Source organism: Bos taurus, chromosome 15, assembly GCF_002263795.3.
Source record: "Bos taurus isolate L1 Dominette 01449 registration number 42190680 breed Hereford chromosome 15, ARS-UCD2.0, whole genome shotgun sequence".
Lineage (NCBI taxonomy): Eukaryota > Metazoa > Chordata > Mammalia > Artiodactyla > Bovidae > Bos > Bos taurus.
The window spans coordinates 30,684,426-30,712,263 of record NC_037342.1 but is presented as its reverse complement, the minus strand read 5'-3'; the positions used below and the strand labels follow the sequence as shown (position 1 = coordinate 30,712,263).

General features: G+C 57.4%; 1 protein-coding gene across 2 annotated transcripts; it reads left to right on the top strand.

Annotated features, from left to right (window-relative positions):
• Positions 1-27,584, top strand: TRIM29 (tripartite motif containing 29). 2 transcript variants are annotated; one of them, XM_024975289.2, is made up of 10 exons: positions 1-989; positions 10,339-10,434; positions 10,867-11,100; positions 12,939-13,137; positions 15,721-15,822; positions 18,345-18,428; positions 20,547-20,642; positions 21,895-21,993; positions 23,439-23,515; positions 26,355-27,584. In XM_024975289.2, exons 1-10 carry the CDS (start codon positions 186-188, stop codon positions 26,415-26,417), a joined length of 1,854 nt encoding a protein of 617 aa, XP_024831057.1. In that variant the 5' UTR covers positions 1-185; the 3' UTR covers positions 26,418-27,584.
• The last annotated feature ends 254 nt before the right edge of the window (positions 27,585-27,838 follow it).

Below are 27,838 nucleotides of genomic sequence, written 5' to 3'. Positions count from 1 at the left end.
CTGCTGGCTCTGGGAGCCGCCTGCCTCTCCCGCCTGCCCGTTGTGTCAGGCCCTCCTCTCGGCTCCCGGTAGGTGTGTCTCAGGCTCCGTGGCTACCTGTCTCAGTCCTGCAGAGGTGCCGCCGCCCAAGAGGTCACCCACCCAAACCCCCAGCGCGCCGACACAGACCAGCCAGGTGAGCCGCGATGGAAGCTGCAGACGCCTCCAGGAGCAGTGGGGCCAGCCCGGAAGTCAGGGATGTCCGCAGCTCCCTGAGCCCCAACGGCAGCCTGGAGAATGGGGTCAAAGCTGAAGGCAAAGAGGCCAAGACTGCCAACGGGCACGGCGGGGAGGTGGCCGAGGGCAAGGGCGCAGGCGGCGCCCTGAAGCCGGGCGAAGGCAAGAGCTCCCTGTTCTCCGGCAGCGAGTGGCGGCGGCCCATCATCCAGTTTGTCGAGTCGGTGGATGACAAGGGCTCCAGCTACTTCAGCATGGACTCTGGGGAAGGCAGGAGGTCGCCCTATGCCGGGCTCCAGCTGGGGGCTGCCAAGAAGCCTCCTGTCACCTTTGCCGAGAAGGGGGAGCCGCGCAGATCCATATTCTCAGAGCCCCGGAAGCCCTCGGTGTCCATCGTGGAGCCCGGGGATATCCGGCGGAACAGCTACCCCCGGGGCGACTCCAGCACCCTCCTGCGCTCCAAGTCGGGCTCCGAGGAGGTCCTGTGTGACTCGTGCATCGGCAACAAGCAGAAGGCCGTCAAGTCCTGCCTGGTGTGCCAGGCCTCCTTCTGCGAGCTGCACCTCAAGCCCCACCTGGAGGGCGCCGCCTTCCGTGACCACCAGCTGCTCGAGCCCATCCGGGACTTCGAGGCCCGCAAGTGCCCCCTGCACGGCAAGACCATGGAGCTCTTCTGTCAGACAGACCAGACCTGTATCTGCTACCTCTGCATGTTCCAGGAGCACAAGAACCATAGCACCGTGACCGTGGAAGAGGCCAAGGCCGAGAAGGAGGTAAGAGCTGGCCTCCTCGCAGTACGCTCCCACCTCATTTTCCCCACTGGGCGCTCCCAGGGTCTGGGGCTTACCTCTCTGCTGTTCCTGGTTCGTTCAGAAAACAGTTCTTTCCCCTCCTACCCCCAGACTGGGAGTCAGAGATGGTTCCCCAATCCTTAAGGCCTCAGGAGTCAAGTCATCTCCTAAATGAACAAAGAGGGGCTCAGCAAAGATGGGGGCCTTGGCCAAGGTCATAGGATAAATTCAAGTCAGGCCAGGAAATCAGCATTCCATCCTGGGCTCTCTGCCTGGCTGGGTGCTTCTTCCTTCCTTTCTACTTAGGTGCTAAGTCACTCAGTTGTGTCCAGCTCTTTGTGACTCCATGGACTGTAGCCCACCAGGCTCCTCTATCCATGGAATTATCCAGGCAAGAATACTGGAGTGGGTTGCCATTGCTTTCTCCAGGGGATCTTCCCCACCCAGGGGTCAAACCCGGGTCTTCTGCCTTGCAGACAGATTCTTTAGTATCTGAGCCACTGGGAAAGCCACCTCTTTCTACTTAAGGGAGAGAGAATTCTTCCTAGCTGAGGAGGACTGGCTCGTGGGGATTAGTCATGGGTGAGGAGGGGGGAATTTGGGGACCACATCAAGACCCTTTCTTCCCTGACCTCGGAGTTGGTCTCTGTAGGACAGTGGCTCCTTCTTGTTCTGTCTGATCCCCTAGCCAGTCTTGACACGCCCAGCAGCTTCCTTTATCCTTCCCTCAGCTGGACCCTCAGTGCTTTGTGTGTGTGGCCATTGCCTAGTGAGGGTTGGAGTCGGTGGGGAGGGGTGTACATATGTGTGTGTGTGTTATATGCATGTGGTGTTTATATCTGCACATGGATGTTTGCATATGACTGTACATGTGGCAGGTAAGTGTGTTTGCATGCCTTCTGTGTACATGATTCTGCCTGTGCTTCTGCGGGGAGGAGCAGAGGCGTGTGGAGGCTTGTGAATGTGGTACATCTTTCTCCTGGAGAGGGTGTGCTGGGATAAGGGCTCATCTGTGGCTCCACAGATGCTGGGACTGCTCCCCCCTCAACAACACAGTCCCCTGACATGGGGCGGCCAGGGGTCAGCCGGGGTCAGCCATGCTCATTGTCAAGGCAGGGGACTCTGCTTTCTGCACCCCACAGAATGGGGCAGCACAGCCCCCCCTCTGTGCCCAGCCTTCTTGACCTGAAGTCTGTGGGTCACTCTTTCCTACCCATACTCCTGGGCAGGAGAGACGAGTCAGAGATGACAAAAGACTCAAAGAGCCTTTTCAGGAGCCTCATTTGGCCCAGGAAAAAAAGGTGGTCCGAGTCTCCCTAACTCCCTGACCCCAGCCTGGCTTCAGGCTTCAGACAGGGAGATGGAGATGGGGCAGGGGCCATGGATCTCCTCCAGGATTTGACTTACGGAATCAAAACAGAATGCGGGTTAATTATCCTCAACCACCACAACCAAGAAATTGCAGAGCCCCAGGCTGGGTTTTAGGAGACCTCAGCTCCAGTTCTAGTTTTTCCTCGAACCAGCTGTAAGACAGGGGACAAGTCCCTTATGTTCTCTCAGGCTTGGTTTCCCTTCCCGTGAAACTAAGGGATTGGACTAGATTGGAAGTTTTCAAATGACCCCCTGGAGCCTGAAGATTCTTAGGAATGTCCTGAGACGTCAGGGATGAGGAGGGGGGCAAACTGATGCCAAGAAGGCAGGGGCCCGGGTTCCTATCGCTTCTGCAAGCAGCTGTGCCATGCTCACGCTCAGTCATGTCTGAATCTTTGCAACCCTTTGGAAGTAGACCGCCAGGCTCTTCTGTCCATGGGATTTTCCAGCACCTGCCCACTCCAGTACTGTTGACTGGAGAATCCCATGGAAGTAGAGCCTGGTGGGCTATAGTCCACGGGGTCACAGAAGAGTCGGACACAACTTAGTGACTGAACAACAACAACAACTCTTATTTATCTGTTATATGTGTAGGGCTTTGTCCCAAATTTTATTTGAAACCAGGGTATCTCCACTTAAGAAAAGCCTGAGTGCCCCAGAGGACAGGACAGTCTTGGGCAGTTTTCTCTGGCAGTACCTGGGACTTGGAGTTCATGCTCTAGGGCTCGTGATGTAGGTCAAGAGGCAGAGCTCAGACGCACAAACCAGTCTGGGGTGCATCCGCCTAGTTACACAGCAGTGGCTGTAAGTAAACATCAACTTGCAGAGGACAGAATGCTAGGCTGGATGGAGAATGAGCAATCTTGCCATCTCCTCTCCACCTTGCATGGGGACACAGGCCCAGAGGAAGGAAGGGACCTGTCCAGGCTCAGTGCTTAAGGAATAAGCCCCCTGAGTCCTCTTTCAGTGTCTGAGAGCAACTGGGGGAAGGGGGATGGGATTCAGGAGGCGTGTGCCTTACAGGGGCTCAGGGGGAAATGTCTGATCCACTGGAGCGACTTAAATGGTGGGAGCTTCAGACTGTGTGTGTGTGCGCGTGTGTGTGTGCGTGTGTGTGTTGCAGCATAGGTAGGCAGGGAAGGGTGGTGCTGAGCACCTGAGTGGAGACAGAGATGGAGTGGAGCTCTTTGTCCAAGCCTAGCCCCACTGGAATGTCAGACACTGGGGGCGTTGGCACAGAGCAACCTTAGGTAGGTTGACGGATCAAAGTGAATGAGCCTGTCAGCCCTGACATCTTCAGAGGCAGCCCCTGCAGACCCAAACATCAGCCTACACACAACTTTTTTTGCAAGAAGTCCTGTCCAGAACCCGTTCTGCAGGCTAGTAGGTGAGGCCCCGATGAGGCCATCACTGATCTATCATGGTTTCTTGCATGAGACTGTAGACCACACCCCGGGCTGCAGTGCGTTTGGGCCTCCCTCTCTGCAGAATCTGAGCAGAGGTGGTGTTGGAGAAAGGCTACTCAGCGTGCCGCCAACATGACAGGCCTTCCTCTGCCGACCCAAGATCAGAAGGTTTCCAGTTCCACTCTGAATGTCGCAAGGAGGGTCCACAGATGTCCTGAGCTGCACTCCTCTGCCTCTGGCTTAGACTGATGAGATTTCTGTTGTTGTTTAGTTGCTAAGTCGTGTCTGACTCTTTTGTGACCCCATGGACGGTAGCCCCCCAGGCTCCACTGTCCACGGGATTTCCAAGGCAAGAATACTGGAGTGGGTTGCCATGCCCTGCTCCAGGGGATCTTCCCGACCCAGGGATCAAACCCACGTCTCTTACGTCTGTTGCATTGGCAGGTTACGTCTGTTGCATTGGCAGGCGGGTTCTTTACCACTAGCACCAACTGGGAAGCCCTTGCAATGTACAAATCTATCTTTTTCTGTGTCTCAGGGCCTGTCTTCTGTCTCTCCCGAGTACCTTCTGCTGCATCGGGTCAGAGTGGAGGATTCCTGGCCACGACTCTTGCTGCAGGGTAGTCTGCCATTTTGTGGGTTCTCTGGGCTCTAGGTCAGCAGTCTGGCCAGGCAATGGGGAGGAGCACTCACGACAAGCATTGCTCTGGAGGGCGAGGTCCTAACTCAGTAGTGCAGCTCAGATTCAACACCTCGGCCACTCTCCTGACGCCGTCACTTGGCTCAGCACCTTTCTGCCGCCAGTGTCTGTGGCTTTGCCTCTGGTCTTGTTGCCCAGTTTTTTCATGAAGTCTGAGCTGCCAGGCTGCTGGCCATGGGCAACTGCTGGTCTTTGAGCTTTGGGAGATGTGCTGGTCTGGGCTTTGGGGCTCTCTGGGTGGACCACCATGACCATGGACAAAGAGGAGCCAGGTGGCTAAAGGCCTGGAATGGGGTTGGGGGGTGTCTGGGACCACTCTTCTTGGAGATATTGGGGGGAAAACTGCCCCTGGAAAGGGTGAGTGAGAAAGGAGGTGGGATGACCTCTGTGGGTGCTGAGGAGGAAAGGACCAAATGAGAGAAGTATAGAGATAGGACGTGGAGAAAGAGAGTGCCAGGCAGGAGGGCAGGAGATGGCTCATCTTTTTGGAGTACATTGATGTGCCAGGCGCTGGCCTGGGCATTTACACTGTTACTCCTGACAACAGTCCCACGGATGGGAATATCTGCACCTATATTATAGGTGACAAAATGGGATCTGAAATGCCGAGAGACTTAACCAGTGTTACAGCGCTGGGGGTGGCCGAGCTGGGATTCAAACTCAGTGTGGCCATAGCCCAGCCTGTTCTCTCTCACCATTTTACATGGTTGAGGCCATGTAACCATGTAACATTTTAAATGTTGTTTTCATAGGCTTGGCAGAGGCTCCTTGGGGTTCCCTGGGAGGTTCTGGTTCAGGGTATGAGACCTGCATTTCTAAGTCACTCTCAGGGCTTCTAATGTGTAGCCAGGCTGGAAATCAGGAACCTAGTCCAGTTTTATCAGGAAGAAATGGAGGCCTGGGAGGTGGGGTAACTTCTCAAGGGCCCACTGCTGGTCTGGAATCCGCTTGAATGATGCTCTTCCCTGCCCCCCATCTTGCCCCTTCTGCATCCTGACGTCCAAGGAAGCAGGAGGAACGGTGAGTCCCAACGAAGCCGACGAATACTGGGCTGGTTGACATCTGGGTGGGAATGGGGAAATCTATCCAGCATTTCAGATTCTTATCCAGATAATTACCATTTGTCTGGAAGTACAAATTTGGCAATTAACTGGCTCATTTGGCAAATGTCATAGCCAATGGCCCACGTGGTTAATTCAGACCAGAGGGGCCCCATTTCCCCTTCCCTGGGGGCAGCACAGGCACACCTGTCCAGGTGAGTGCTCAGATGTGTCTGCACCTGGAGGCCCTGTCTGTCCCGGCCGAGGCACCACCAGCTGCTGGCCACCACTTTGCTCCCCCAAGGCCGGAAGGATTTCAAGGCTGGGTGGCCTACGCAGGGCCCGTCCCAGCCACAGAGCGAGAGGCAACAGGCGGAGTGTGGGAGAAGGGAACAAAGAAGGCATTTAGGAGCAGGTCTGGGCAAGGCAGAGCGGGTGAGCAGAAGGAAGTCAGAGGGAGGTGTAGACAGGGTGGAGCCGACAGAAGCTGAGGCCCCATCGGACATCAGGGGATTTAATCAGATTCCTAGGGAGGAGGGAAGGGCTTCCCAGGTGATGCTAGTGGTAAAGAACCCACCACCTGCCATGCAGAAGGCTTGAGAGACACAGGTTTGATCCCTGGGTCAGGAAGATCCCCTGGAGGAGGACATGGCAACCCACTCCAATATTCTTGCCTGGAGAATCCCATGGACAGAGGAGCTTGGTAGGCTAGAGTCCATAGGGTCGCAAAGAGTCGCACACGACTGAAATGACTTAGCAAGCCCAGGGAGGAGAAGGAGAAAGCGGGGCCTTAGGGGGCGATGGGGAGGTGTGGGGAGGACAGGGAGAGAGGCAGAATCCATGAATTGCCCTGTCTATGAGGTAGCGGGTGGGGAGGCCTGGCACTACGACGTCCTGGGTGATACAGAGAACAGCCCAGGAGTTGAGGCCATGTAACCGAGCTGAGTCCTGTCTCTGTGTCGTGGTCCTCCCATTTCCTCACTGGGAGAACTCAGGCAAGCTCCTCAATCTGCCTCGGCCTTGGTTTCTGTATCTGTACAATGGGGACAACACGGCTTACCTCCCCAGGGGGCTTTTGAGATGAAAGGAGAAATGCAGACACACAGTGGATGTTCAGCAAAGCAGTTAGGGTCCTTCCTTCTATGGTGGCAGGAGAACCCAGGATTTCAGAACCTTCATATGTCATTGTTTTCTGACTCCTGCCTCATCTGGCTTTTGTGCAGCCTGGCCAGAGGGAAAAATTGCCAAGGACTAAATGGATGCTGTTCACATCCCCAGAGGTCTCAGCCCAAACCCTCCTCTCCTAACAGGGTAGCACTCACCCCAGACATGAGAGAAGACCTTTCTAGTAGCACAGAACTCACAGCCCAAGGTCCCTTCCAAGATGCCACTGTGCTCGGCAAGTCGGGGCTTGCGAGGCCTCCACTCCGCCTGTGTTGACTTCCCCAGTGCCCCAAAGAAACCAGGAGACCGGTCTCCCCCGCCCTGACTGATGCGTCCACCCACGGCTGCAGACAGCAAGGCTCCGCTTTTAACCCTGCCCGTGCATGTTTCCAGATCAGCTGGCAGCCTCTCCCTCCACCCCTCCCAGGTCACTGGCCAGCATCTTTGGCTCTCCTCGGCACATCCCCTCCTACTAGCCTCCCTCTTCCCGACCTCTCTTACACAGGCTGGACCGCAGGGGCTGACTCCTGCTGCCCTTGGCTGAGGCTCTTCACTGTTTTAAAGCCCCTGGACTCCCCCTCCTCTGGACTCAGTGCCATCTTCCTCCCTCTTGGCCAGTGAGTCTGTGCTCTTGTGGGTAAGACATTCCCAATGCACAGACCTCTGTGCATTCCACTGGCTCCTCACCTCCCCGTTCTCTAGGAAAACCTTCAACCGCTCACAGGGGGTAGCCCGCCTGCACCCCGTTTATCCTCCTTCTCTTCTGTTTTCCCTCAACATCCTCCAATCTTCAGTTATCCACCATCTAGTCTCTACATCCTCAGGGCTTCCCTGGCAGCTCAGATGGTAAAGAATCCACCTGCAATGCAGGAGACCTGGGTTCAATCCCTGGGTCGAGACGATCCCCTGGAGAAGGGCATGTCTACCCACTCCAGTATTCTTGCCTGGAGAATCCCATGGACAGAAGAGCCTGGTGGGCTACAGTCTATGGGGTCACAAAGAGTCGGACATGACTGAGCAACTTTCACTTCAGTTCACATTCTCAGCCTGATGTCTTGACCTCCCTCCTTTCTGTACACTTCACTCTGCATCCTGATGGTGTACACACCACACCTGGACCCCAGCACACACCATCCCAACCACTGAACACCACCAGGACCCACCTGCTCACCCCTGCCTGCTTCCCCACTTACCTGTGCCCTGCGGGCCTGCCTGCCTCCCTGTCCTCTCCCCTCTGAGCTCTGGCCCATGGAAGGTGCCTGACACAGCAGTGGTCAGTGCTTTTCTCTAGAGTCTCACCTGCCTGGGAAGTGGTCCTCTTCCTACCTCCATGAAAGATGGAGTGGCTGGGGCATGGAGGAGTTTAGTAACTTGTGAAGGCCACCTGCCTGGAGGTGGTGGTAACTGGATTCGAACCTCTGGGCTCCTGGATTCCCCAAGGCTTGTTTCATGGAAGAGTTGCCCTGTCACCGCTGCCCCAGGCCTGGGGAGTGAATGCACGTTTGCTCTCTGCTTTCCTTGTTCTGGGTGCGAGGTGGGGGTGAGGAGCCCCAGTGCCAGCCGCTCATCTCTGGGCTGGTGACAACATCTCAGCTGCAGGGGGAGGTGGATTCTAGCGTCCCCTCCCTACCCTCCTCAGGCCTTGCTTGCTGCAGATGAGGGGGTGAGGGGGTTATCCAGGAATGGGAAAGTTGCCCAGCACTGTTCAGCCTTTAGGCTTCTTTCTCACAGCTTGGACCCATTACCAGTCCCAGGCTTCTCAGGAACCTTCCAGGCCACCAGCTCTGCCCACCTGTGTTTTGGGCTCTTGGCTCCGCCCGCCTCCTGCAGAGTCTCCACTGTCCATGTGGGGTCTTTTTGTCTCTGCTCTCCACCCTCCCTCCACCCTGTCTGTGGACAGCTGGCTTCTCCCAGCCTTTGTCCAGAGATTGGGCCAAACCCCCATCCTCATCTGCTTTTATTCCTCTTCACAAACATTTCCCGTCTTGGCTGGTGGCATTTTCCATGTTGTGGGATTTCTCGTGTGTAGCTGGTGGGGCGCTGGCTTCCTGAGAGTCTGCGGCCCGGAGATCCCTGGGGTGTGGGCAGAGGGGCGGGGTGGGAATCTGGGGCTTCGGGTCTGGGAGCTTTTCGGCTCCCGCCCCAGTCCTTCCCACCTCCCCCACCAGCTTCTCAGTGCTCTTTTCCACAAAAGCCAGGATGCTCTCTCCTCCATCAGTCCACTTCCCTGGTCTCTGCACCAGGGACCCACCAGCATCCCCTGGCCTGGGGGAGCATCCAGGAATTGTGACGTGTGTGCACAGCTGCTCAGGACTCCTTGCCAGCAGAGCTCACATTCCTGGTAGTTTGTGGCGTCCACATCCTGATTCTTCTTGTGTTTCCTCAAGGAGATGGCTGGAAAGGGTTGGGACTCTGTTCAAAATCCAGTGTAACGGGGAGACTTTGAGCACTCTGGGGTGCTCTCGGACGCCCAGTCTTCCTGCTTTCAGGTGGAGATCACCCACCTACCTTTCAAACTGGAAGGTGTTTTGGGAGCACCAGGGGGGAACCCACAGAGCAAAAGAGGTGCCTCTTGGCTGGACTGGATTGGCCTTAGCTTCATGCGGGCTTCCCCGGTGGCTCAACGGGTAAAGAGTCTGCCTGCAAAGCAGAAGGTGTGGGTTCGATTCCTGGGTTAGGAAGATTCCCCTGGAGAAGGAAATGGCAACCCACCTGAGTATTCCTGCCTGGGAGATCCCATGGACAGAGGAGCCTGAAGGGCTACAGTCCACGGGGTCACAGAGTCAGACTCAGCTGAGTGACTGAGCATCCACATGGTTCATGCTCCCCCTTTTGTTTGTGTTGTAGCTGCTTTTCAGAGAAGGGCGTTTCTCCAACGGAAGGAAGGAAGGAAGCTATTATCCACACTTTCCATATCAGAGCTTATGTCCCAGTTCACTCCTGATAGATCCTCTTCCCAACCCACCCCAGACCCTGACAGCCCATGTTCTCTTCCTGAGCAGGGAACCTAGACCCTCTCTTTCCCTTCTCCCATCCACCCTCACTGCCTTGCTCACTGGCCTCTCTCCTCCCCCAGGGACTTGAATAAAGTCCCAATCTTGCCCAGACTGCAAACTGCGCTCCATTTCCCATAAACAGGTTTATAGCTGTGCCTGCCCAGACAGACTCCCCGCTGGCGGCAACCCAGACTCCTGCTTGCAACACAAGCCTCATGTCATGTCATAGAAATGCTGTACCCTCTTACTGCCATGGGACGCTCCCTGGGCTGGGCTGGGCTGGGCTGAGCTGGGCTGGGTCCCCTTTCTCCTGTAAGCTGCTCGCCGATGGCTCCAGGTCCATTGAAAGGAGCGGGAACCCCCTAATGAGCTTCCTTCCTGCTCACGTTGGGTGGAGGGCCTGGTAGAGGGTCCGCCTTACAAAGACATGGCTGGGTTGCCCAGCCTCAGAGTCCAGAGTTTACAATGAGGTGGCGCTTGACTTGTTGCTGGATCCTTGGTGACTGGCACAGTGCCTGGCATATTCAAGGGCCCAGTGAGTGTTGGTTGAATGAAGGGCAGAGTGATGATTTGTGGGCCCTCCTCCCTGACTCTCTGGGTCTTTTCCACTTCCTCCCCCTGACTTCTCCTCCAACCCCGGCTCCTTCCCTACAGACAGAGCTGTCACTGCAAAAGGAGCAGTTGCAGCTCAAGATCATTGAGATAGAAGATGAAGCTGAGAAGTGGCAGAAGGAGAAGGACCGCATCAAGGTGAGCAGCGCCCAGGGTCTCCCCGCAACTGGTGCGGCCTGGAGGCGGCAGGCCTGGGCCTGGGCTCTTGCTCTTGAACCTGGCTACATAAACAGCTCATCAGTTCACTTTCTGAACGACGCTTGGTTCCGGCTGAGGTTTCAGTGGACACGCCCTGACTCCCCCGGAACTTTTGGACCCACAGAGTTTCCCAAACGTGGAATGATGGTTCATGTCAACCCATTGAGTGGGAGGAGCTGCTGAGGGATAAGGAAGGGTGGGCTGTAAAAACACCCTGGTCATCTCGATCAAGAGATAGGATCCCTCAGTGATGCCTTTGAATGAGATTCTTGGCTGCACAGGCTTGCAGGGCGGGGACAGTAGAAATGCCCTGACTCTACGCTGGGAACATAAAGATGCACCCCCTCCCCTCTCCCCTCACTCTGGACCCAGAGCTTCACCACCAATGAGAAGGCCATCCTGGAGCAGAGCTTCCGGGACCTGGTGCGGGACCTGGAGAAGCAGAAGGAGGAAGTGAGGGCTGCGCTGGAGCAGCGGGAGCAGGATGCAGTGGACCAGGTGAAGGTGATCGTGGATGCTCTGGAAGAGAGGGCCAAGGTGCTGCAGGACGACAAGCAGATCAGGGAGCAGCTGCACAGCATCAGCGACTCGGTGCTGTTCCTGCAGGTAATGAGCAACTCTGCTGCCACTCAGCCCCTCACTCCTTCCATCCCACTCAGCCCCTCACTCCTTCCATCCCACTCAGCCCCTCACTCCTTCCATCCCACTCAGCCCCCCACTCCTTCCATCCCACTCAGCCCCCCACTCCTTCCATCCCATCCAGCCCCTCACTCCTTCCATCCCACTCAGCCCCGCACTCCTTCCATCCCACTCAGCCCCCCACTCCTTCCATCCCACTCAGCCCCTCACTCCTTCCATCCCACTCAGCCCCCCACTCCTTCCATCCCATCCAGTCCCCCACTCCTTCCATCCCACTCAGCCCCTCACTCCTTCCATCCCACTCAGCCCCCCACTCCTTCCATCCCACTCAGCCCCCCACTCCTTCCATCCCACTCAGCCCCCCACTCCTTCCATCCCACTCAGCCCCTCACTCCTTCCATCCCACTCAGCCCCCCACTCCTTCCATCCCACTCAGCCCCCCACTCCTTCCATCCCACTCAGCCCCCCACTCCTTCCATCCCATCCAGCCCCCCACTCCTTCCATCCCACTCAGCCCCTCACTCCTTCCATCCCACTCAGCCCCCAACTCCTTCCATCCCATCCAGTCCCCCACTCCTTCCATCTACTTACCCAAATCCTCATCCACTGTCCATCCATCCATGTATCCACCACTCATCATCCATCCATCCCTCTAAGCTCCATTCCATCTGTCTACTTAATTTCCATCTGAGCCATCCTACCTACTTTAAAGATGGCACACAAAGATCACCATGTACCAACTATGTATTAATAGTACTTCAGGCTCAGTACTTCAGGAAATAGCTCTGTGATAGATTAGCGATGCCTGCTTTGGGTATGGGAGGGTGGCAAGTAAGTGTGTGGATTTGCTTTCTTTGATCTGGTCTGTCCATCCGTTCCTCCATCCTTCCATCTGCTAGAGTATTTTGGGCACTATACACCCAGTACTGTTTTAGGTGCTGTGGAGACTAGAAAGGTAGAAGATGTAGTTTTTGCCCTCAAGGAACTGCAATCCAGCTGGGAAGATAAGACACGTACAATTAGAGAATATAGAAGAGCGTGTAATTAAGTGATAAAGCCTATGGTTCAGGAGATAAGTGCCTATGGAAGCTCTGGCAAGGGCAGACAGGATGGAGACAGTTTTGTGGAGGCAGTGGAACTTGAATTGGGTCTTGAAAGCCCGTTAGGATTTGAAAAGAAGAGAGTCTTCAGTAAGGGAGAAAGGAGGTAAGACGTGCCAGAGAACAGAGGCAGGACTGAGTGGGCACACGCAGGGGAAGAGACCACTGTGACTGACCCACAATGCTAGTAATTCCTTGCCTTTCTTTGGTGGTTTCACTCCCAAAGACTTTGCAGCTTGTGTTCCTCCCATAAACCCAAATAAAACCCTATGGGTAGGCACCGTGCATCCAGTTTAAGAGACAGGAGCCACAGAGTCACATATCTCACTGCTAGTGCCATCAGGGGTATTAGCATCTAGTGGATTTTATTTAGTTATTTTTTTTTAAGTTAACTTTATTTTTTGGCTTGTGGGGATCTTAGTTCCCCAACCAGGGATTAAGCCCGTGCCCTCAGCAGTGAAAGCATGGAGTCTTAACCACTGGACCGCCAGGGAAGTCCCCATCTAGTGGATTTTAGTCAAACCCTCTCATTTTACAGAAGAATAAGAAATGCGTGCCCAGTGAGGAAAAGTGAGGCCAGTTAATAGCCGAGCTGGATGTAGACCCCACCTCCTCTGGCTCCCGGTTGAATCTTCCGGCTAGACTGTGGGTCCCCGTGGCTCCTAAAGACCCAGGACACTAATGGCTTCTTTCGTTTCCTGGTAGGAATTCGGTGCTTTGATGAGCAGTTACTCCCTGCCCCCACCCCTGCCCACCTACCACGTTCTGCTGGAGGGGGAGGGCCTGGGGCAGGCGCTGGGCAACTGCAAGGATGACCTGCTTAATGTGTGCATGCGCCACGTCGAGAAGATGTGCAAGGCGGACCTGAGCCGAAACTTCATTGAGAGGAACCACATGGAGAATGGTAAGTCCCCTCCCGCAGGTGGGCCCCAAGGCCTTGGAGGTTTTCTCCCAGGTCAGTTCCTACTGCCTGGCTCAGGCTGGCACCCCACCAGCTGGGACCTCACTGTTTCCAGCCTCCCAACTCACCTAAGGGTGTCTGGACAAGGACTCAGAGATGGTACCCTCCTCTCTCGAAGTTGCTGCCCAAGGTATGCAGCTATTACAAGGGGCCTCCAGGGGAGCATCCCAGGCACTGGCTAGGGAGATGCACCGCTAGGGACAAATGTCTTCTCCCTGGATTGTTCATCAAACTCAGGGATTGGTTTTACAGCCCTGCGTCTGACTAGGGGACCTAAGCCAGGAGCCGTGTGGATGCTGCAAATTGTAAGGGCCAGACTGCAATCTGGTGGCTTTGTAGGCTCCAGGGGACATGACCTAGAACTGCATGCATGCTTGGAGGGAGAACTTGCCTGTTATCATGGCTGTGCTGAGCAGTGTTGAGCCCAGAGGTGGACTTGGCCTGGTGGACTGGCTGGGCGTGGTTGAGCACATGTCTCAGTGACTCACCAGCTCCCCTGAAGTCAGCTTCTCTATTGAATCACACTGTCCTCTGCAGAGGCATCTGAATCATCTTCATAGAAAGCCTCCAAACATGAGAAACTGCCCCGTTAAGTGCTTTTCCACCAGTCCCAGCCCATCCCTTTAGGGCCCGAAGCTGGACACTTTCCCCAAGCTCCACCCGGTGGCCCAGACCTTGAGGATGCAGCCTAGTTAATGACTTCTAGCTGCAACACCCAGAGGAAGTGACCCTGTCTTTGGTCTCCAAAAGGAGTATGTGATTCTTTGGGGCATGAGAAGGGGGTGTGGTGCACTGAGGGGCTGGGACTCAAGGGCTGGTGTCTGTATATCTTGGGAATGTTGACATCACATACTCTCCCCGGGAGATGTGAGGGACATTGCCACCCTGAGGACAGATAAGCCACTGCCGCAAGACAATCATTTGGCTTCAAGGGGCACTTGGGTCCTGAAATCCTCCTAATGACGATGGCAGCGACCCTGACAGGGATGGCCCTCTGTGATCCGGTGCTCCCTGGATGCTGGCTTTGTGTAAGCGCCTCCCTTGTATTATCTTAGTCTACCAGCGGGATGTAGTACATCTCACAGACGAAGGAGATTTTCAAAGGGCACATGGCTAAGCAGGGGGCGAGCTGGGTTTCAGACTCTGTTATTCAAACCCTCCGCCCACATCTTCTCATTGGAGAAGCTGCTGCTCGTGGTGGCCTGCAGAGGAGTAGGGGGTGTGAGGGTCAGGCTCCCTGGGGCACCAAACTGCTGGGGGAGCTCCTCAGCTGAGGTCGGGCCAGACCCATGAGGACGGCCTTGGCTGCGTTGGGGTGGCCTGCGAGCCTCAGGGGCGCAGGGACCCCCCCTCCCACCGCCACTCGCCCACGTGCCGTTTCTAGGCCATGACTGTTTGGCCACGGCCTCTGTGCAGGTGTGGCCCTGCGCCTGCACAAGGTGTGCGGGGAGACCGCTGCTGGGCGCAGGATGGGTCGTGCTGACGTCAGCGGCTCTGTGCCCGCTGTGCCCGGGGCCCTGGGCCTCCGAGTCGGCGTTTTGTCACTGCTGTGCTGCTGGGAGTGTGTCTGGATGTAGGAGGTGGGAGGTGGGTGGCCGGTGAGTCAGACCTTGGGGTGACCATCCTCTCTTCCTTGATGGCAGTCTGTCCACCCAGCCAGGGGCTCAGTTCTCACCATCAAAGGTGCGGGGGCTGAGACACCAGGGCATCTCCCTCCTGGGCTTGGTGGGGAGGGAGCTGGACCAATATCATCATGACGTGCCTACTGTGCGCCAGGCCCCTGCTTGGCCCATGTGATGGAGATGAAGGGTGAGGGTCTAAGTCCCCCACTCCTCCTCTTGCCCAGGAGAAAGGGAGAGGGAAGGGAAGTAGCAAGAGAGGAACGGGGTGGAGGGCAAGCGTGGAGCCACAGGTCTGTTAGGGTTCAGGGCTCTGCTGGTGGGTGCCAGGAGGGGGCAGTTGGTGCCCCTTCTGAGTAGCTCACTCCCCTCTGCACGGTTCCACTCAGCCACTTGGATCCTTGGGCCTGGAGGCCAGTGCTGGGATCTCATTCCATCCCCTGGGCTGTCAGCAGTGGCTGGTACAAAGCCAGGAAGTGGGCATGGGGGCTCGAATCCCAAATCTGCCCTTATGGGCCATGTGACACTGGGCAGTGGCTTCACTCACCTCCTGAGCCCCAATCTTCCTATCTGCCACCCTGGTATCTTCATACCAGCCCAAGTGTTGATGGACACATCAGACAAGAAATGGAACTCAGTAGCACCTCGTTAGTTGCAAAATGCTGTGCTCACCGTCTCCTCATAGGAACCAGTCCCAGCAAGGCCGGATGGCCCACTGAGCCCTTCCCTCACCCACCAGGAGCTCAGGGCCAGAGCGGGTGCAGGGCAGGGGGCCACCGTCTCTGAGGTTGGGGGCCTCGCCTCTCCCTGGGGCAGAGGGGCCACAGGCTGACTCAGTGATGCTCCCAGTGGGCCAGCTCGTCCTCCTCACCTGTCCCTCTGCTGACCTGAGCTGTTTCCTTCCCAGGTGGTGACCATCGCTACATGAACAACTACAGTAACAGCTACACCAGCGAGTGGAGTGCTCCAGACGCCATGAAGAGATACTCCATGTATCTGACACCCAAGGGTAAGAGAAGGGAGAGGGTCTGCAGCTGAGAGCAGGTCCAAGAGAGACGTAGCCCAGTTCCCCAGGGGGCGACCCTCGTGGACTTGCCTGGGAAGGTCCTTGCCTGGACCTGCCTGTTGTTTAACGTCAAGTCATGTCTGACTCTTTTGTAACCCCAGGCACTGTAGCCAGCCAGGCTTCTCTGTCCATGGGGCTTCCCAGGCAAGAATACTGGAGTGGGTGGCCGTTTCCTTCTCCAGGGGATCTTCCCACGTCAGGGATCTAACCCATGTCTCCTGCGTCTCTAGCACTGAGCCACCCGGGAGGCCCTGTGCCTGCTTACTGATGCAGTCACCAGCACCTCCTCTTGCTCTCCATTTGGCACCTGCTCCACTGGTTCCCCTGCCCTGTGCCACCCCCCACCCCCACCTCCAGCCCACACCTCCTTCTCTTTCCTTCCAGAGGGACTCCTGACAGTCTCATCCACTTCCATCCACCAGGCTGAGCTGTGTTTTGCTTCTGCTTAGATTTCTGTAGTCCTGGAGGAGGGCTGGCTCCTCCAGAACCATCCTGCTCCTCAAGGCAGTGGGGGCAGGGATCAAGGGCTGCTCTTGTAAATTCCTCACTCCCCCTCCCCCAGGCAGCCAGCCCTCCCTCCCAGGCTCGGGTGAGGGCCAGCCTGATGGGCGGCTGCCCAGCTGGGTGAAGGAAGAGACCAGCACTGGCCTGTCCTTGCCCTGCGGTAGCCCGTCACATTCTTTGGCATCAGCAACAAACAAACCACTGTGATGCTTGTTACATAAGGGTGGGTGTGCCCGGTAGACAGAGGGGTGCATGCACGTGTGTGTTTGGAGGTCGGGGGTCAGGAGAAGAGAGGGTATGTAGGGAAGGGGGAGACAGGAGAGTTGGGGAAGACACCAGGGGCCGGGAGTGGGAGCCTTGAGGCCCTGGGCACTGACTCACACCCTCAGACTCTCAAGCACAGCGGGAGGGACCCCAGAGGGTATTTGGAGAGGTGAGCTCAGCAGAGAGGAACCTCGGCCGCCCCACCCAACATCAAAACAACACCTGGGCTTCCGACGAGGCAGCTGGGCGCAGGTACCCTGCCCTACATTCCTAGTGGGGGCCAGCCAGGTGAGTTCTACTTCCTTCCCTCCCCTGGGGCACTGTCCTTCGTGCCTAGTTCTCTGGGAAGATGAGCTGTGTTGATCAGCTGTCCCAGCATCCCTGGCTATGGTCCAGACCTTTGGCTCACCAGCTTCTGAGGACCAGACCCAGGGTGATATCAGACCCCGACTGGCCCTGCGGGGCTGGCCTGCTCTGTCGCAGATGGAGGGAAGCCGAGTAATAATGGGGGGGGTTGAGGAAGAAGCATGGACCCGCCCAGATGTCACTGGAGAGCCAGGGCCCGGTGGCCTTGGGCTGGTCACTGCCCCTTCGTATTCCTACCTGAGAAGGAGGGGGTTGGGCTCAGCTGCCAGGAGAGCCTCCAGTTCTGCGACCGTGAGTCAGGTTGTGACATTTGTAGGCAGAAGAAACAGGTTCGTCCAGTCTCTGCCCCTGCACCCGGGGCAGGAGGGAGGAGGAAATCTGCCCTCTGGGGGCTCCCAGGCTCAAGACAGAGACAAGGGAGGGGCCAAGGAGAGTCAGCACAGAGGTCAGGAAGCGGGGCCAGCGGCCCTAGTCCAGGAGCTTTGGGGCAGTGGGGCTGGGCAATGAGACTTCTGGAGGAGAGGTTAGTTTCCAGGCTCCCTGAAAGAGGGGCTGAGGGCTTGGTAGAGAGGGCATGACTGTGATGGACAGAGGGCGAGGGGCGAGAGGGATGGACCGAAGGTGTGAAGGTTTAGCATGCTTGCTCTCCTCCAGAACGGGAGTGGGGCTGGTTAGACAGGAGGGCAGGAGCCGATGCACGCTCTGACGCACGCATGCGATGTCTTCATCTGTGAAGTGAGGGTGTGGAGCCCCTTTCTGCCTTTCTCCCCAGATGGTTGTGGAGCCCAAATAGGGGAGGGAGGGAAACCCATGCCATTTAGGGCCAATCCCCGGGGAAAGCATACCCAGGTGGGGAGGTATTCATGGTCCCAGCTCAGCAGCCCCTCCAGCTGGCAGCCCTCACTGCACCGCCGCCCCCACGGTGGTCCTGGCCCAACTTCCTCACAGACACCCCACCTCTCACCCAGCCTCTGGGATCTCAGCACGCAGGGCCTGGCGCAGCGGGGCTCTGGTGACCCTCAAAGCCCCTAATTAGGATGCCCATACATCTTAGTCCATTCAGGACTCTCCAAGTTTACACTGGTACCCTCAGCCTGACTACTAGCATCATCCCTCACTCTCAAAACTGCTCCGATCTGAATGGTAAAATACGTGGTCGCCTTATCCTAGACCCAAGGGTGCTGTTTTGGTGGTGGAATCCAGGTCCTGACCCAGGCTGTTTTGGGGGGCAAGGATTCCTGCTTGACACCCCTGAAGTCAGAGCCACAGGATCCCCGGCTGACCCAGACCCCCTTTCTGGGATGACAGCCCCCTCCTCATCCCCTTCACAGGTGGGGCCAGGACCTCGTACCAGCCAGCCTCCCCCAGCCGCCTCTCCAAGGAGAAGAACTTTAACAACCTGTATGGTACCAAAGGTAGGAGGCGGCTCGCGAGAGGGTGGTAGGGCCTCTGTGTGGGGCCATGCAGGCAGCAGGCGGGGGCTGGGTGACGGGCAGGGGGCTGGACTCCCCATACGAGGTGGACTTGGGGAGCTGAAGTGGGCTTGGCCTGGAGATGGGTGAGGAGGGGTCCTACCAAGCTTAGGGGGTGTTCATGTGTATGTGTGTCCGTGTGGTTTGCACGTGTGCCTGTGTGTACGCGTGTGTGTGACATCATTCGGCTGAGGAAAGGCAGCCAGGCACCTCCGCATCACTGGAATCCCTGAGTCCGTAAGGTCTTCTCCCTGAAGGATGAGTTGGGGAAAGCGGACCCCAAGGTGAGGTGTGTGAAGACTTCCCTCAGCAGGTGGCAGGCCAGGCGTCCACAGGGGACCTTTCCTGATTTGTGCACTCCTGTGTCAGAAAGTCAGACACTGGTTAAAACAGACTAGGGTAGCAGGCAAGGAAAAGTCAGGTGTGCTATGGGATGGGCCATCCCTGCAGACCCAGGAGGTATGGTTGCCAGGAGGTAAGCGGGCGACTTGTCCTTAAGACCCAGAAGGGGTGAAATGGGGGTGGAGACGTGCTTCCCCAGGGAGAGCTGCCAAGTGCAGCGTCCCCTCCTCTGCCCAAAGTGCGGAGGGCACTGCTCTGCCGAGGGCAGGGCCCAGCCTTTGATGGACCCAGATTCGGGGGGCTCCTGGGTGTGTGCCACATGCAGATGGGGAGGGGACTCGGGCCAGCTCCACCAGAGTCCCTGGGGACACAGCACCAGGGGTCTGGAGAAGCAAGGAAGGAAGTGGGAGTGTTGGTAGATCTGGAGATCTGGGGGTTGGGGCACCGTGGACAGCGCAGTGCCCAGGCCTCTATGTCCAGGATTGGGTTTGTCACAGGCACCGGACGCTGTGAGCTCTGTGAAGGCAGATGCTGGGTCTGTCCTGTTCCCCGCTAACACTTCAGGGTCCAGAAGGATGGGCTCAGCAAACACTTGTTTAATGGGAGGAAGAGGGGGTGATGAATGGATGGATGAGAGGGCAAAGAAAATGGCCCCTTGGAGCCTTGGGTGGACATGCTTAGTGAGAGCCTTAATGCAGACTCTGTCAGAGATCCCTATGGGCGGGGGTTCATGATGGGGCAGACGGCCAGCCCCCCACCCCATCTGACCTTTGACTCCCCCCCACCAGGCAGCAGCAGGAGATCTCCAGGGCTGGGGGTGCCTCTGAGGCGTGAGCTCAACTGAGTGGAGCCACGGTGCTCGGAGCTGCTGAAAGGGAGGGTTTGGAGTGGGCAGGCCTCCATGTGTGGGGGCCGGGGAAGGCTCTCGAATGCCCTCGTGGTGTCCCTGCCACACTGTCCCCAGTTCTCTTTATATCCATCTGCAAATGGACCATCACAGCCTGCTTCATCCTGGCACACAGAATTTCAGGGCTTGTAGCAGCTGTCTCCGTCTCCGACTTTTAGCTTGTGTTTGTGTTTATTTGTTCCTTCACTCATTCATTCATCCATCAGCCGGACAGTGAGCGCCTTCCAGGAACCAGGCTAGGTGCCGGGCACTGGGTGGAAGGTTGGGTCAGACGGGCACACCACCTGCCCCCACAGACCCAGTGGGGGAGATGGACCATTCAACGTGTAACTACAGTGTGATACGGGGCATGGGGCTGAGACACACGCTGACTTGGGGGAGATGACATGGAAGCTGATGCCTGAAGACCCAGTGCATGAATTTACTAAGTGTCGGGGGGCAGGTGGACTCTCCTGTGCCAAAAGCCTGGGGCAAGAGTGAGCCTGGTGTGCATCAGGAGCTCAGGGCGCAGCCTGGCTGGGGTGTTGAGTGAGGACGGGAAGGGGACGGGGAGGGGAAGCCAGGAAGTGGAGGTGGTGGAGAGGCGTGGGAGCATCAGGGGGGTCTTGTTAAGGACTTTGTTCCTTAATCTGAGAGTAAGAACAGGACGATGCTTTAGAAGGACAGCTTGATGGCAGGAAGGATTGGTCAGAGGTGTGATGAGGACTCAGCTGCCTCCTGGCTGGAGAGATTTGCAGAAATGGCCTCTGCTCATTACCCAACCCCCACGTGCCAGGCCGCTCAGGGCTGACTCTGCTTCCTTTCCCCACCAGGTAACTACACCTCCCGGGTCTGGGAATACTCCTCCACCATTCAGAGCTCTGACGACGTGCCTGCAGTGCAAGGCAGCTCCTCCTTCTCCCTGAAAGGTGAGCTCACCCGCATCGGGCCCTTGCCTTCCGGGCTCTCTGTAAGCCCTGCCTTGGTCTCTGCTCACTATGCCCCGCCTCCATCAGGTCTCTGCTGTCAGGAGGGCTGGGCCACCGCATGCGGGTCCCTCAGGATGCACTGTGATACAGGGCTCAGTGTCGGGGGTGGGGGAGACACACCACACCCTCTGTACCCCGTGCCCCAACATCCCCGGGAGCTTCCATCAGGCTTAACTCCTGAATCTTCCTACTGCAGAAAGTTTATTTAACTTTGTCACCCAGTGACTCCCAGCCTCAGGTGACTCTAGAACCCTGTGGCCCAAGCACCTGTCAGCCTCCCACAGAGCCAGAGGCCTGCCAAGTCCCCTCTGGGCCGGGCGGAATACGTGATCTCGAAGGCCTCCCTCCCGAGTCTGGTTCTGCCCCCAGAGCTCTTTGACAAGACTGAGTGGTCAATGCCTCCTGTCCCCTGGGGTTGAGGTCATTCCAAGGGGCTGGCCTGAGCCAGACCCCAGCTCCCAGTGGACCCACAGCCCTCACGTTTCTTCTGAAAGGTCCACGGGGCAGCTCTGGGGGTGGAGGCAGCAGGTCTATCTGCCTTCTAGCTGGCAGACCTCTGGCCTGGGAGCCTGGATAAGCAGGCTGGCTGGGCTCGGGTGGGAAAGGCGCAGGTGGACCCCCAGGCAACAGCCTCAGACAGTTGCTTATCCAGCTGCCCTTTCTGGGCTGGGTCCCAGCCTCTACCCAGGGTGGGATTCTGGGATCTACCTGCAAGGGGATATGACTAGAGGGTTCCAGACTGCAGGATCCCCAGGTCAGGGTTGCGATGGGACTTGCTCTGGCCTGTCTGGCTTCCAGCAGGTCCTTCCCTGCTCTCTGGTCAAGCGTGGCTCAAAGGCCACCAAGCAGGAAAGATGGCCCCCCCTTAGGTGTGATTCAGAGCTTTCCTGCTCCTCAACATCTCCCTGGAGGTCCACAGTCTCTCCAGGTGAGGGGCCCTTGCTCTAGGAGAGCCCCTCCTCAAATACACCAGGACCCCTGGGACACTTGTTGTCATCTTCATGCAGATCTGCTCAGAATTGGCCTAGATGGGGGTCCTGGGCATGGGCTGCCCAGTGGCTCCCACCTGCATCTACTCTGGGGGTGCTGGGGAGGGCTGAGTGAGTGCTTCAAGAGCAGCAGCGCCCGCAGGACGGGTGACCCCTCTGACCCCTCCTAGGACGAGTGCTAATGGCTCTCTCTCTCCTGGCAGGCACTGGGAAAGTCCCCTATCAGTTCACCACCTTGGGACAGGCCACCACAGAGTTTTCCAAACCACTGGATGGCAGTGGGCTGTTTAAAAATAATCCTGGTACCCGCCTGTTTTGCATCACCTCTCTTTTCTCTCCCACAGCAGGGCAACTGGGATATCCTATGGGGCTCTCTGCCACTTCTAGGGTGTCCTGGTCCCTCCCATCTCCCCAGAGCCCCCTGGCAGAGGATGCATGCCCCCCCACCATCCTAGCCTACCTGCCCCGGATACTCCCTGCTGTACAGGCTGGTCTCCTGGACCACACCCCACCCCACCCCATCCCCACCTCTCTCGTGGCTGGCCTGGGGTTTTCTTTCTGGGAACTGAGAAGTGACCTGAATTCCCCCCTTGTCTTAACCTCCCGCTCAGGACCTGAGGGACTCTCTGCTTCCTCCTCTCCTTCCAAGGCTGCCCCCACCCCCAGATGCAGGGAGACAGCCAGGTTCTCTGCTCTGGCTCTGCCTTCTTGCCAAGTGTCAGCCCTGGGAAGAGCCAGCCTCGCTGGCAGCCCGGCAGTGCTGCGGGTGGTTCTGGGCCTGACCAGCTCATTGCTCTTCAAGCAGCCCAGTGCAGGGCTCCAGCCTGCCCCTGCCAAGACAGACCTTATTAATTTCTTGAGCTCCTCTATGTCCAGGTCAGTCTATTCCTTCCCAGGCAGCCTCGTCGGTCTCTGCAGGCTGAGGGCTGATACTGCTTTTCACAGTTCTGTGGATGGAGCCCCTTACAAACCAGCTGGGCTGGGGTAGAGGGATGGGGAGGTGGGCTCAGACAGCGCTGCCCCGGACTAGCATCTCTAGGACCCCAGACCTAGACAGCGCCCCATGGACTTGCTGTTTGAAACCTGGACCACAGCCACATTACTGCCACTCTCTGGGCCCCAGCCTCCTGCTTGGGAAGCAGGAAAAAGGAAAATGAACTGGGGAGGTGGGACAAGAGGGTAGGTTTCGAGTCCAGCACACCTGGGCTCCAGTTCTGACCGCTGATTATTATCCGTGCAGTCCAGGACAACAGGAACAGGGAAGACCTAGGTGGAGTCCAGCGCAGTGCCTGGCCGGAGGCAGGCCGGGCGGTGGGGAGCCTTGTCCATGCAGGGGAGGGGTCGGGGAGTTGGAATGAGCACCTCCTGGTGGAGATGGGGCAGACTGTGCTTATAAAGGGGCTTTCCTGGGCTTTGGGGAGGGAAGGAGAGGGGCCTCTGGGGTAAGCCTGCAGGGGTGTGGGTGGCGATCCCTGCAAGTGGTGTGATCCTGGCCTGGATTTGGGGTGATGCTCCCCTGCTGCCTGGCCCAGCCCACCTGGCCTGCTCCTCCTCCTTCTGTCTGCCTTGGTGCCTCCTCCCTCCGGCCCACCTCCTCAGGATTTTCCATGGCAACCCCCCGGCTACACTTGGTAATGGGCTGGATGGAGCTTGGAGGTCACTTTAGAGAGGGCATCTGTGCTGCTCCAGCCCTGAGCCCCCGACACCAGCCTGTACTCCCTCTGACTGGAGCCCCTTGTCTTCCCAGGCTACCCTTCCCTCATCAGGAGCCAGAGCCCCAAGGCCCAGCCCCAGACCTGGAAATCTGGCAAGCAGACTTTACTGGTGAGTGAGGAGTCCCCCACCTGGGCACTAGCATGTCCAGAGTGGGCCCTGAATGGGGCTCCCAGAGGCATCTGGTCATCACTTGTCCAGGGCCTGTGGGAACATGGTGATATCTCCTGGCCACAGGATGGAGAGAGGAGGCAGTGGCCTGAACACCAGCTTCCAGCAAAGGGTAGTAAAGAAAGACAAGGCCTGATAGGCAGGGGGCCTGGGTAAGCACAGATTTTCTGGGCCTTGATTTTCTAGTCTGTAAAGTGGGCAGTTTTTAAAATTTGCAGATGATTGTTGGCTGCCTCTGCTTGTTGAATGGTGGACAAAATGCTGAATATGGGGGACTGGCATCCTGGACACGAGTCCCACTTCCCTGGGGGTGCATCTCTAGTTCTGACAGCATAGAGGCCATTGGGATGATAGTGTGGGTGAAACAGAGGCTGTGAAGTTGGGAATAGAGATATTTAAGATTCGATAGCTAATGTCGCTGAGTAGGGGCATCAAAGAGCAGGACAAGAAGGAGCATGGTCTTGGAGTCCAACCACCTGGTAGCTGTGGGACCCAGGATGAGTCAGAGCCCCTTTTGGGACTCCACAATGCAGTGCTGAGATGGGATTGATCTCTAATATCTGTAGATCTGACATACTGAGCCCCGCCCAAGACCTCAGTGATCAGGGGCTGTCCTTGATGGACAGCTGGAGGCTGGGCCTGTGGAGGCTGGGCCTCCTCTTGGGAATGCTCTCTCCCAAGGCCTTCGCCAGGCCCTGCTGAAGGGGTCAGTCAGCTGCCTTGGATGGAGGTGGCTTCTGTGTGCACAGGGCCTGGAGCCCCTGGCTCCCTACTGTCTTTGTATTTGGAGGTCAGAACATAGAGATGATTTGCTCCTGGCTACAAAGAGTGACTGACGCTGGTTTAATTGGAAGAGAATCTTTAATTTGCTGGCGATGGAACTGAGTGATGATATGTGTAATTTGAACCAGGCCCAGGGCCACTGCAAGAGCAGGGCTGCAAAAAGCAGATACGGGAAGAAAAAGGAAGGCTTCTGTTCCTGGCTCAGTCCTTCCCCACCCGCCCCCTACTTTCCCACCATCCCAGAGCCCCAGTCCCAGCACAGAAGACTCATCACCACCTTGAGATGCCTGGCAGGGCAGGGTTCTGCGGTCCCCAGCTGGCACCAGCACAGTGGGGAGGATGCGGGCAGGTGCTAGTATGGGCAGAGGCTGGCCTGGGAGTCAGGATGCCTGGGCTCTTGCCCCAGTCCTCTCACCAACTTGAGTCATTCTTCCCTGTGGCTCAGTTTTCCCATCTGTAACATGGGCAGATGGCCTGGATGACTTCCTAAGTCTTCTGACTTTCATGTGCTGTGACCCTGAGCCTGGGAGGAAACAGGTAGGGGATCGGTGTGTATGTGCTGGGAGCATCCTGCCCAGATGCCGTGGGGCTCTGTGCCCACCCACCGCTCAGCTCTCAATAAGACAGCACTATTCACTGACCTGCCATCCATTTGCTTGACCCACCCTTCCTTTAAGAAAGGCTTTGGCCATTTCTGGGCCTACCCACTTCACCTTACTGACTCTTCAGGGGTCCAGGCTGGCACCTGGGGATCAGGAGACTGGATCCAAGCCCTGCTCTCCTGCTAAGCAGCTGAGGAACTTTGGCCATCTCTCCCTGCCCTGAATCTCTGTCTCTTCCATTGTTTAATGAGTGGTTTAACCAAGGCCAGAGCTAAGTTCTCTTAGCCCTCACGTTCCACAGGCCCCCAGTTCCACGGTGGACCAGATATAGGCAAGGAGCTACTGTAGACACAGGAGTCCAGGCAGGCAGGCCCAAGGCAGCAGCTGGGGTCGCCCTTGGGGTCTCCTGAGGTCAGTGTTGTGTGAGATGGGCCAAGGCTCTGACCCAGTTCAAGGGCAAAGCCACTTCCGGAGACCCTCTAGGGTCTAGGGCACTCTCAGGGGCAAGCTGCAGCTGAAATGTGCTCTTCTGTTGCAGCCTGGAGAGTGGTTGCTCAGGGCCCTGATGAAGTGATTGGGAGGAGAGGGGCGTGCTGATTTCATGAAATTGCTGCAGGATGTAATACACAGGGCTGGCAGGAAAGTTGTCACCCTCTCTGTCCTGAGAGATGCTTTCTGAATCCTGATGAGGGGACCAGGATGAGAGAGGTGGAGGGGCTTGCAAGGGGGGAGGCCCCCAGTCTGTGTTGGGCTGGGGGGTGGTTCACCCTCTCCACACCCCCTTCCGTCAGGGAGAATGATGCAGAGAGAGCAGAGGCCAACCCCTGAGACTCAGAAGTGCTATGTTGCCATGGGTGGAGGCGAGGGTTGAGTTCTGGAGCCAGGTTGCTGGGGTTCGAATCCCAGTGCCTCTGCTTACTAGCTAAGGGACCTTGGGCGAGTTGCTTAGCCTCTCTGTGCCTTGGTTTGTTCATGTATAAAATGGGTTTCCTAATAGTAACCCACTTAATTGGGTGGTTGTGGAAATTCAGTGAGTCCTTCTGTGGAAAGCCCCACACCAGGTCTGTAGAGTAGAGAACGATGGATGAATGGGAGCTACGATGGTGCTGGGAGGGGCTTCCTGGGTATGGAGAGAGCATTTGACCAGGCTGAGGTTCAGGCTCACCCGTCAACTGGTGGAAAGAATTCTAATCAGGATGTGAACCCGGAGACTGTGATACCACTGGCGCCCACCCCAGTCCCAGGGTAGATGGAGCTCACAGGTTAGGCCACAGGGCCCTAGGGTTATTGGGGTTCAGACCACTGCTGCTTCCTGGTGGAGGTGAGGGTGTGGGGTCTGGCTGGCGGGCATGCATGCCATCGGACTTCCTAACCACTCTCCTTTTCCCACACAGTCGCACTACCGGCCCTTCTACGTCAACAAAGGCAACGGGATCGGGTCCAACGAGGCCCCATGAGTTCCAGATGGGCTGGAGCGAGGCCCCGCCACCCCCGCCCTCCCCGCCGACTGCTCTCACTACCCTTCTCATCTGCCCTCAGCCCGCTAGCTCAGGGCCGCCTGGCCGCCCCCTTCCTCATCGTCAGCGTGCTCCATGCAGGCCTCTCCTGCTCTGTAACTAAGGGTCACCATCTTTCCTGTGCTCGGATGGAGGTGGGAGACAGCTGGGCTTTTCTCCCCTAACCCACCACTCTCCTGCTCTTGGGCAGGATTCTTGGGACCGGTGGTGGGTGCCCACGCAGTACTCGCCCACCTTCCCTGCCCAGCCCTGCTGTCTCCAGGCCTGTTGGCTACTTCTCTCCAAGGATCCCTATGCCACAATGCAGTAAGTAGGCACCTGGCCACAAGAGCTGCCTGCCTCCCATCCGTGTGAGCCACTTCTTCCTGGCAGCTTGCCCCCCGATCCAGGAGAAGACTGGCTCCATGTGCCCTGCTCGGGTCCTGCTGACCAGTGCCCAGCCTGGCAGGGCCGCAGCCCTTGGCCCCCACAGACGGAAAGCTCCCAGTGCCCTGGGGTCACCCTGCCCAGCCTTGGGTCTCCCCACATCCACCGTGAGTGTGTGGTCCCTGAGGACGGGCTCCCCTCGCCGCCAGGAGGGCCTTCGTCAGGATAGCCCTTTCTTCTGAGATAAGCCATTCCATTGGCCGTTGGCGTGACATACCCAACCCAGGAAGACAGCTGCTGGCCCAGCCGCTCTGAGGGAAATGTAGTTTACCTGCGGAATTTCATTAGTTCCATAATTGTGTTTCTCCCTGGCAATGGGAAGCGAGCAGGCAGGTGAGAGTGTGGCGGGGCTGGCAGCCAGTGGCACTTATATTCAAGGGTGCCTACACCCTGCCCGCACCCTCACCCACTGCCCCCACCAGAGTCTTCCTCCTCCCGCCGACTGCTCTCCACGTTGCATGTTGTCATGGGGCCTCCTGGAGAGGAGCCCAATCCAGGAGCACCAATGCAGGGTCATCCCTCCTCTCACTAATCCCTGCCAAGGGCCATGGGGCCTCGGGGAGCGGGGCCAGCTGTCAGGGGTGGGAGGGGGGACGGGAGGAAGGGAGGATGGGGGGAGGCACGGGGGAGGGAGACATTCAGCTTGGGCTTTCCCCTCCTGAATAAACCATTGATCATTCACTTCTTTGTACTGAACCACCATTTCCCTCAGGGTCACCAGAGGGACTGGCTGCAGTTCTTCTGAACCCACTTTTTCCACCGCTGATGAGCATGTGGTCGTCTCCTTTCTTTCCTCCAGAAGACGTGGTTCCTCTTAGCCTCCCTCCCACCCCTCCCCACCCCACAGAGTCCCTAGTGGACAGTGCTCCCAGCCCTCTCCACCCCACCTGAGTTCCTAGAGGGCAGTGCTCCCAGCCCACTCCACTCCATCTGAG

Bases quoted from the DNA above. Each gene is read 5' to 3' on its own strand.
- TRIM29 (XM_024975289.2), top strand. From the start codon at position 186: ATGGAAGCTGCAGACGCCTCCAGGAGCAGTGGGGCCAGCCCGGAAGTC. The intron at 11,101-12,938 runs GTAATGAGCAAC...GTTTCCTGGTAG, and splicing joins ACTCGGTGCTGTTCCTGCAG to GAATTCGGTGCTTTGATGAG. The intron at 18,429-20,546 runs GTAGGAGGCGGC...TTTCCCCACCAG, and splicing joins CAACCTGTATGGTACCAAAG to GTAACTACACCTCCCGGGTC.